This window comes from Littorina saxatilis, linkage group LG12 (genome assembly GCF_037325665.1).
Source record: "Littorina saxatilis isolate snail1 linkage group LG12, US_GU_Lsax_2.0, whole genome shotgun sequence".
Lineage (NCBI taxonomy): Eukaryota > Metazoa > Mollusca > Gastropoda > Littorinimorpha > Littorinidae > Littorina > Littorina saxatilis.
Genome location: NC_090256.1, coordinates 24763151 through 24772501, shown reverse-complemented (window position 1 = coordinate 24772501; position 9351 = coordinate 24763151). Strand labels below are relative to the sequence as shown.

The 9351-nt window shown below is 43.4% G+C and overlaps 1 protein-coding gene across 2 annotated transcripts; it reads right to left on the bottom strand.

Annotated features, from left to right (window-relative positions):
* Nucleotides 1–501: 501 nt before the first annotated feature.
* Nucleotides 502–8159, bottom strand: LOC138981594 (protein toll-like). 2 transcript variants are annotated; one of them, XM_070354563.1, is made up of 4 exons: nt 7179–8159; nt 4016–6059; nt 2950–3149; nt 502–2539 (listed from the first exon to the last, which is right to left on the bottom strand). In XM_070354563.1, exons 2-4 carry the CDS (start codon nt 5949–5951, stop codon nt 1346–1348), a joined length of 3330 nt encoding a protein of 1109 aa, XP_070210664.1. In that variant the 5' UTR covers nt 5952–6059; nt 7179–8159; the 3' UTR covers nt 502–1345. The 2 variants fall into 2 exon arrangements, with proteins under 2 accessions (XP_070210664.1, XP_070210665.1); XM_070354564.1 differs by lacking the exon at nt 7179–8159 and having other exon boundaries at nt 4016–7083.
* Nucleotides 8160–9351: the final 1192 nt, after the last annotated feature.

Here is a 9351-nt window from a genome sequence, read left to right as displayed (position 1 = left end):
TCGCTCCCCTAGTATGAAAGTTTTTGTCTTGTGCACGTGGATTTAAAAAAAAAAAAAATTTAAATTTATTTTACACAATTAAAAAAATTATTAGAGTAAAATAAAATATTAAAACGTTCATAATAAACAATAGTAAACAAGAATTTTAAAAAAAATAAATAAAATTGACCGCCCATGCCGGGAATCGAACCCGGATCACTTTGGTCATAGACGAATCGCTTTCCATCCGGATCACTTGGATTAAAAAAAAAAAAAATGTATTTATTTATTTTACACAATTAAAAAAATTATTAGAGTAAAATAAAACATTAAAACGTTCATAATTAACAATAGTAAACAAGAATTTAAAAAAAATAGACCGCCCATGCCGGGAATCGAACCCGGATCACTTTGGCCATAGACGGACGTGCTACGACAACTTTACTAGAGTTGGGCGCCTTGAATCACTGTGTGTATCTGTCGCTCTCTGTCTTTCAGTCTCACCGAGACCACACACTGCATTGTAGTTTCTTTGCCGAGACCAACGGCGACTTCCTGTCACCACCTCACATACGTCACAGAAATCCCCCATGAACAAAAATTTCTCCACCTGCAAGCTACTTACCCGACGCCATAAGACGAGCCGCTCGGGCGGCCCGTCAATAATGTTTGCTATCACCGGATTCAGGTAAATATGTGTACTGATATTGAGTTCACATATTGAAATACTGTGTGGTTTGTTTTCATCGTCAAAAGAGTTGTCTCAAAATATGAACACTGTGCCGTTACGGAATATGTGTTTAAAGTTTCATTGTATTTAAAGAACATAATATCTAACAATATATCTGACAAAATATCTAACACTGCTTTGCAAATTATTAGTGCTGACTCATTCTTATGTTACTTTTTAATCGTCCCTGTGATTTGGCATTACAATATGAAAGAAAGGTTTTCTTCTTGTTCTTCTTGTCGATTACACGTCTATACTGTCAGACCCGACAGCGAGACAAAAGAAGACAGGTTTTAAACCACAGACCCTCAAAGTTAGGGTGACCAACATAAAGAGCCCCCAAACTCCCCCCCCCCCCCCCCCCTTTTTTCCTTTTTTCTATTTTACTCCTACGGAACACAAGTGTAATGACATGCTCAAATACATTTTCACGACAAACAAACATGCGTTCGCGTACTGTTCATGCTAATATTGTAAGAAATAGAAAAAAAGTCCAGTAGTGTCGGACCATCACGGGCTAGTACTGGAGAAAATGTTAACAAAAATACGGGTCAGTGGTTTCACTGCAAAAGTGTCTGAAAATGAAAAACGTGAGAAGCTTGAGATTGTCTTTTCCTTGATGTCAAACTTAGCAGTTCAGTCACAGTCAATCAGGTCCACATCCTTCCTGATTCGGGAGATTTCAAACGGAAGTTTATACTTCAACAGCCAATCAGAAGCTGACACGAAGCGCCCCTCCAACAGGAAGGAGCGAAGTGGCTCCAGCGCCACCTGTTGGCCGTCTTCCGTGTACTGACTGAGTTCTTCCAGGAACTGTCTCTGTCGGAGTTGCTTCCCCTCCAGCTCCTCTGTCGCGATCTGCTCAGCCTGGGCTTTTCTCAATATTTCTCTTTTGTTTCTTCTTTGTCCTATTTTCTTCCCTTGTCTCCCTGACGTTTGTCCGTTCTTGTTCTTGATAATTCCTCTTTTATCCACGTTTATGACTCTTTCGTTCCTGTTATTAACTATTGTGACTCCATCATTTCGTCCATTGTTTGGTGCGTTTTCTCTGGAAAAATATACTGCATCGTCTCCATTTATCTTTGGTTTGTCATATGTCACAGCATGATCAAAGTTTACAAGCAGGACTGTATTGGTGCTTTGGGCACCGTTCACAATATCACCTTTGTTTGCCATGTTCTCATCACCGGGAAAGTTCACATCCACGTTCATACCAGAATCACCATCTGCATTCTTGTTAAGATCAACTTTCGTCACTATGCCCCCGTTCATAACAACTGCAATATCATGGACACCGGCTTGGTCAACTGTGGCGTCATTTTCACCTGCGTCAATGTTTTGCTTTCTTTTTTGATCAGTGTGAAGACCGTTTCCTCGACTTTCACCAGTGTCATTGATTCTGGCTCTTTCCTGGTCGACGTTTGTGTTTCTTGCACCGTTTTCATGTACGACGATGACAGGGTCTTGGGCCCCGGCTCCGCCATATTGTGCCATTTCAATAACAACATCACCTCCGCTCTTGCGTTTTGCGTCACCGTTACAACCCTCGACATTAACTCTGCAAATAACGCTACCTCCTTTCTGATGCTCTGGTTGGGTTGGGAGAGCTTTGTTTACAGGAATTTCTTTGACCGGGGTCTTGCCGACATTGATGTACCTTCTGACGTCAGGATCGTTGTCCATGACGACGATGACGAGGTTTTTAGGGTTGTAGTTCTGCAGATGACGACATGCGTGGTCAAACTCGTGACGACACCAGCCGTTGTTGACGTAACCCGGAGAGAGGATCACCAGCACTTTGTTGCTCTGAACGATCCTTTCGACACGGCTCTGTAAACAAGATAAAGCGTAAGGGTAAGCAGGTTACGCGTCTTTCTCGGTCTGGCTCGTGGAACTAACCGTACATGAATGCGCATGAGAGACTACATTTATCAGTTACAGAATCATGTACGTGAAAACACCGAAGTGCGTGCACACTTCTCAAATTCAGTGAGTGCTTGTGTTATCAAAGCACGTCCGTTTACGATGATTGGCGAAAAAGTCCACACATAAGTGATGTACGGTCACAATTGCGCTGGCGCATAAGTGCTCTGTTACCATCACGAACATTAACGCCTTGAAACAAAAGGCCCACAATCGTTGCACTAGCGCGCGGACACACACACACACACACACACACACACACACACACACACACACACACACACACACACACACACACACACGTCTCTCATACGAACCTCAGCCTTGCAGACCCCAGGCAGTTCCTGTCGCAACGGGAGGTAAACACGAGGCGGGTTGCGTCCCCTGTTTTCCAGAAGGGGGAGGAGCCATGTTGACGCCCATACCGATATCTTCTCGTCATCCTCGTCCAGTGAGATGTATACGTCATATTCTTCAAGCACCTCAGCACGTGGCATGTCGTACACGTGGTGTTTAACTGCAAGGTGGATGAACATCTCGTTTTACAGGTAGCCATAAACTGATATTTTTGTCGAAGAGCGCCGCAGATCACTACAGATCTTCAATGCAATAAACCATAAGAGGACGTAGAGCCTCAAAGACTAAAGGTCCTGTTAAGTGAACCCTCGATTTCGATACAACTAAATAGCTTTTGATACAATCACCGCAAATATGGATCTGTGTTTGTTTTTTTTAACATTCAAATGTGTCGTCGGGCGTGTGAATATAACCATTACGTGCAGTGTACGTGTTCATTACTCTTTTCTCCCACAAGAAACCAGTCTCCAAAGCTCATCTTACCTGGACGGTGATTACAAAAACACAGGAACAAAACTATTTACATTGGTAAAGAAACATTTGCCATTATTACACATTTGTTCCTAATGAAGCAAATCAGATGAATATGGTAAGTTTGGGGAAACCCAATGGAGCACGCACACAACTATAAGAAGACTATAGAAAACGCACCCGACAAACATTCATGTCAATGACTTTGTTTTGAGAAAAAAAACAAAAGTTAATCGGATGTTTACCTTTTCATCGTCAAGACAAATTAATCCTTACAAAGGCTTTAACATCACAGTTAAGGGTTGTCATCAAGAAACTTGACCCCTAATTCAGTAAAACAAAAATGGTATGACCCTATTGGTATCTGACTATATGGTTTCGCCCTTTCCTGAATGTACCAATGCAACGAGATAGTCGTCGCCTATCAAACTAAGCTCACATTTTGCGGAACAGAAACAGGGACCGAATTCAAATACATCTCAATTACTACCTCTCCCAAATTAGCTAGAGAAAACAATGTTGTTACATATATCAGTGACTGCAACTATCACTCACCTGGTTCACCTTTGTCAACGCAGCATGAAGGCCATTCATGGAGCATGTAGTCTGCGAAAACACGGATGAAATATCGCCATCGCCAGCACATCCCCATCGCAGCCAACACTACCACCAGGGCGACTCCACCCCCAACTATCGCATGTAGTGTTACCTGTGAGCCACAGTCCAGCCCCCACTTCGACGTATCCACCACGTCCACCTTTTTTCCGTTTGACAGGAAGCACTGCAGCGTCACCATACCTGGAACCCCTTTTGGCGTGTTGGCAGCTGATTTCGCTTTGAAACCCGATCCCAGGCTTGAAGCTGACTCTGCGTTGAAGCTTGACGTCACGTTGTCAGCTACGGCCTTGACCCAGTTTCCGAACCACACAAGGTCACAGGAACACTGCAACGGGTTGCCGCTCAGGCGGAGGTTGCTGACAGACAGACGTTGCAGCTGAGCAGGAAGTGACGTCAGCAGGTTGTTCCTGAGGTCCAGCACCTGCAGGTTGCTGGCCGCGTCCAGAAACGAGTTCAACACCTGCTTCACCCGGTTGTTGCTGACGTCCAGCACCCGCATTCTGATGACGTCACCACTTCTGGCCTCCAGGCTGCTGAGGGCCTGACGGGAAAGGTTGAGGGAAAGCGGGCCGCGGCCGGGCAGCGTGCGGGGGATGTGGGTGTAGTTGTGACGTGACGGGGGGCATGTGATGGCCAGGTAACGGAGGTGAGGCGTGTCCAGGCACTCACAGCCCTCGGGACAGTCATCAGTGACGTCACACACCAACAGGTGAGGATGCTTTAGCAGGTATCCGAGATTGCGGCCTTGCAGGGAGTTTGGAGCTGCACAAGTGAAGTAGGTTTGCGCTTCACTGTTGTAAGACAGCAGTGAATTGCGAGTGGCTTCGACTACCCAGTTCATGTGACAGTCACAGACCAGTGGGTTGTTTTTCACGTTCATCAAGAACAGCTGGTAAAAGTCCATGGCTAAAAGTGTCTTGCCACCCACATAGCTACTAAGCTCCGTTTGATTTATTGTCATCAGGTTGTTGTACGTTAGGTCTACGCCAAGCCCCACCATTTCGTTCTTAAGCGTCTCTCCCATGCGGTTGGTCAAATGCGAGATCATGTTGTGGCTCAAATTCACAAAAACAGACGTGCTCAAAACGTAGGGCCAGGGCTCCAGTGTGGTAAGATTGTTGTAGGCAAGATTGATCCATTTCAACCCCTTCATCCCCTTATGGAACACTCCCAGCTGTATTTCCCTGATGGAGTTATGGGACAAGTTCAAGCTCTTTAACTCTATCAGGGCATTGAACACATCTTCGCGCAGCTCTGTCAAATTGTTGAAGGACAAGTCCACACAGTAGAGGGCCGAAGGCAGGGAACCAGGCGGGAGGAAGGACAAAACGTTATGGGACAAGTCCAGGTGTTTGAGACGAGTCAATGGGTCCAACGTTCCTTGTGTCAGTGAGTAAAGGCGGTTGTGAGACAGGATCAACGATGAGACCTTCTGCGCGCACGACTGGTTCAACAGTGTGTCGGGCACATAGGTCAAGTCGTTGGCGGAAAGGTCGAGGTGAATCCAAACTTCTCGACACCAATCTGTCTGCTGCAGTTTGTAGCTAACGTTCCAAAACATAAACACTACGCTGGGATCCTGCTGGCTATTGACATCTACTGTTTGAATGAAGCTAGCTGTCGTGTCTTCCGAATGGTTGGAAGGAACTGTGCTGTCATATAAATGGTTACTGCTTCGCGGGCTGTGGGCGGATTTGTCATAGCTAAGCTGCTGGCCATTTGATTGTCCAAATGCAAAATATTCATAACGTGAATGGTTGAAATCCAGGTCCTCAATACGACTTGACGGTCCACAGTCGCTACAGTAAGTCCAGGAAAAGAACAGAAAAGCAAAACAACATAGCAATATTGGCATCCCAGGAGCAGCCATCATGAAACGCTGAATGACAGCTTTCGCTGTCCTGAGTGTAACCAGTTGCAGCACCGGTTGAACGTGACGAGTTAGACGACGCCTCTGTCACATCTCTCCGTGTACCGAATTCTGAAACAAATGAGAATAAATGTCAAGAAGGGGAAGGTTGCCATATATGGACCACTTTTTGTTTCATTGATAACTAGTAAACTTTATCTTGTTTATCTTGCAAAGAATTTTCATTTTGTGTTTGGTAGTCCTTCTCTCTCTAGTTAAACGTTGGGCCTAATTAGAGCGATTTCCTTAAATTAAATACTGAAAAATTCACAACGGGTCCAAAAAGCCACCTATACTTCAAATTAACATGATTCAATTTAGTGTACACGTGAGACTAATTCAAATATGCTTTAGATTTATCTGTTTCGGTTTGACGAGAACATTATTTGAAGTAGAACGGGAAACTAAAGAAATAGAGAAAAAATAAAGGAAATTATCAAAATGCACAAAAAGAAGACTATTAGTTGTATTGTTGTGAAAGCTCGAGGGCTAGTTGAGTGTTATTTATAGCAAGCTTGTAAATGAGTTAATGAAACAAGCCTTTAGCTTTTATGTTCTTTTATTTGTTGAAGGTGGTCCATATAAGGGGACACACACATACTTAAAGATTTTACTATTATTAGTAGAAACTCGGTGTCAACACTGCTTGAATGTAGCAAATACAGTCTCAGCTGTCATATATAGCAATTGTGTGTGATAACAGCTTTAGCTGTGGACAGAAACTAGTCCGTTTTAAATGTCAAAGTGTAAAAAAGAGAAAAAGCCTGACGGTTTTGTGGTTTGTGTTTCTGCAACTGTTTTGACAGGTGCAAGTTGTCCTGAGAGAATAAATACAGCAAATGAAACTGTTTTGAGCGCTCTAGCATCGTTAGTTTGTCAGAAGAGGAGGAGGTCCTTATTAGGCGCTGGTCCATATTAGTCAAGCTTCCCCTATATATCGGCTCACGTCTCCCATATTGTATGCATTTTCACATCCTCGTCGCATTCAATCGTATCCATCACACACTCACTCAAGCGAGGTTTGATCTGTCAGTCGCACAGCAAATCAGTCGATGCTACATCGTGCACATCTTGGAGTTAGTTTCAATCTCTCTCAGGACATGCATTAACTGAGCAGTGGCATCTTAATTCCATGGCTGAGAGAGTGTATTATTTCCCTATAATTATCTTCAAAGAAAAAGGTTGACTTACCTCTTTTTACAGCATTTTCTGTCTGGTTAAAATAGTGCACAGACACTGCGCTGCAGAATGCAAAATTGTATTCGCTTGTAGATACCAACTGAAGCAGTGCAAATCATTTGCCAAGTTTCAAATTCACTGAAATAGTTCGTTGGTCAACCTTCCGCAGCGAATTAACCACCACGAAACAGCCTAACTACTCATACGGTCGAGTATTTTCCGACCACTTTGTTCTTGCATATCCTGACAGGGGAAAACAATGAGGAAGTAGTGTGCTAACGAGTGCAAACTTACATCCAATTGTTCTTCGCCACTCGAAAATGGTTGGTTGGTTCTTGGTTTTTAACGTCCCTACATGCAACCTATTTGGTAAAAGATGTGAGACCGATTCTGAGTTTGTAATATGTATTAACATCGCAATGTAGTAGCCTAGCTATTTGTATCGATGTATACCGAAACTCAACACTCCAAACACATCCATGTTCGCCCAGAACTGAACTCATGCGTACATAAACGGCATGTTCACAACTGTACGGTACTTGGCACCAGCTGCAGCCTCTACTGTTGTTGAACAAGGAAGTATGCTACGCGGGAGTCAGTGGAAGCGGGGGAGGGGGGCCGGGGAGGGGAGGTGGTGTTAAATATACTATCTGAAGTAGCATTACATTAAAGTGGTATTGTTTGCGGAGTAATAACACAACAATCAGAAAGACGAAATTCAAATGTTGGAATACTACACAAACATTATTTTGCTCTGGGATACCCACGTACTGTACATACAAAATGTGCTTTGCACTTAAACTGAATCGAAGGGAAGCCTACCGATATTTCCCAGCTCAATATATAGTGACATTCATTAGGCTATGAAGCTCACAAATCACGGGAAGGGGTGGGGGGAAGGGGGGCAGACATAAAATACAAGTGTAGTATAGTTTGCACCTCTTTCGCGTGCGTAAGTTTGTGTGTGTATGAGAGGGAAAGAGCTTTGGCGTGTATGCGTACGTGCGTAGCGTTTGCGACTCCACCCAAGCTCCGAGTGAAAAAAACCTGAATCGTGAAAGAATCAACGCCCAGATCGTTCAATTCTACAAGAAAAGCTTGCTCAAGAACTGGTGGTTATTGATTTCTGTGCTTTGTCGATCCACAGAGCCACCCAGCAAACAAGGATTGTCTATGCTACAAATATTTACCTGACAATCTTAAACACTTTCAAAATCTTGGCGAATCAATCATCCCTGTACCACTGTCATTCAGTGTTGAATTAAGGTAATGGGCTTGAGGAAGCTTTTATGGCCCATAGTGCTTCCTGACATAAGTCTTGTAGACTAGCTAGATTGGTTGGTTGGTCATTATTTTGTATCGTCTCTTCAGCTGATATTACTATTCGAGGCCGATACAAGTTTGTTTCTTTCCTCAGTTCACACGGCAAGATCCATGCTTAAAACTTAACAATCAGATCAGGTCTATCACTTTAAAAACAGGGTAATAAACCCTCATAACCTTTACACTTGAGACTAACTAGAACAAACATAAGTTGTGTTGTGCTCAGATGTAAATGAAAGTTAGATGAAACACCAGTCAGTACTGCAAAAAATCAGCAGGTCTACAGTGTTTTTTTTCTTCTTCATCTGATTCTACCCATGATGTGTGTATTTTTTCTGCAAAGGACCTCCTGCATCCTTTGTTCCATAAATGTCTTTGTTTTGTTAAACGCGTTTCTTTGTTTTTAACATACATCAAATGTATTTGTTTGTTTTTAATATAAACCAAAATCGCAATGTAGTATTCTGTAGTAATATATCCCGAAACTCAACACTCTGAACACCTCAATGTTCGCCCAGAACTGAACTCATGCATAACAAAACGACATGTTCACGAACGTATTTCGCACCAGCTGCAGTCTTGACTACTGTCGAACAAGGAAGTATTGTACACGAGAGAGATGAGGGAAGGAGAGTGTATTGGGTGGGGTGATGAGATCGGGGTTGGAAGAGGGGGGGGGGGGTACTGTTTGAAGTAGCATATCATTTAGGTGGTTGCTCTCCTCTAAAAGCGGCATTGTTCGCTGTGTTATAGTGCAACCATCATAAATGACGATTTCGACTGTTTCCAATACAACACGTTCTTGTAAGGGAGTTAATTTATTCACATACATTAAGCTTATTCTTTAAAAGAAATGTCCAAA

Excerpts from the sequence above, each read along its gene's own strand:
- LOC138981594 (XM_070354563.1), bottom strand. The coding sequence starts at position 5,951 with ATGATGGCTGCTCCTGGGATGCCAATATTGCTATGTTGTTTTGCTTTT. Across the intron at positions 3,150-4,015 it reads CGTTGACAAAGGTGAACCAG|TTAAACACCACGTGTACGAC; the intron begins GTGAGTGATAGT and ends TCCACCTTGCAG. Across the intron at positions 2,540-2,949 it reads CTGGGGTCTGCAAGGCTGAG|AGCCGTGTCGAAAGGATCGT; the intron begins GTTCGTATGAGA and ends TCTTGTTTACAG.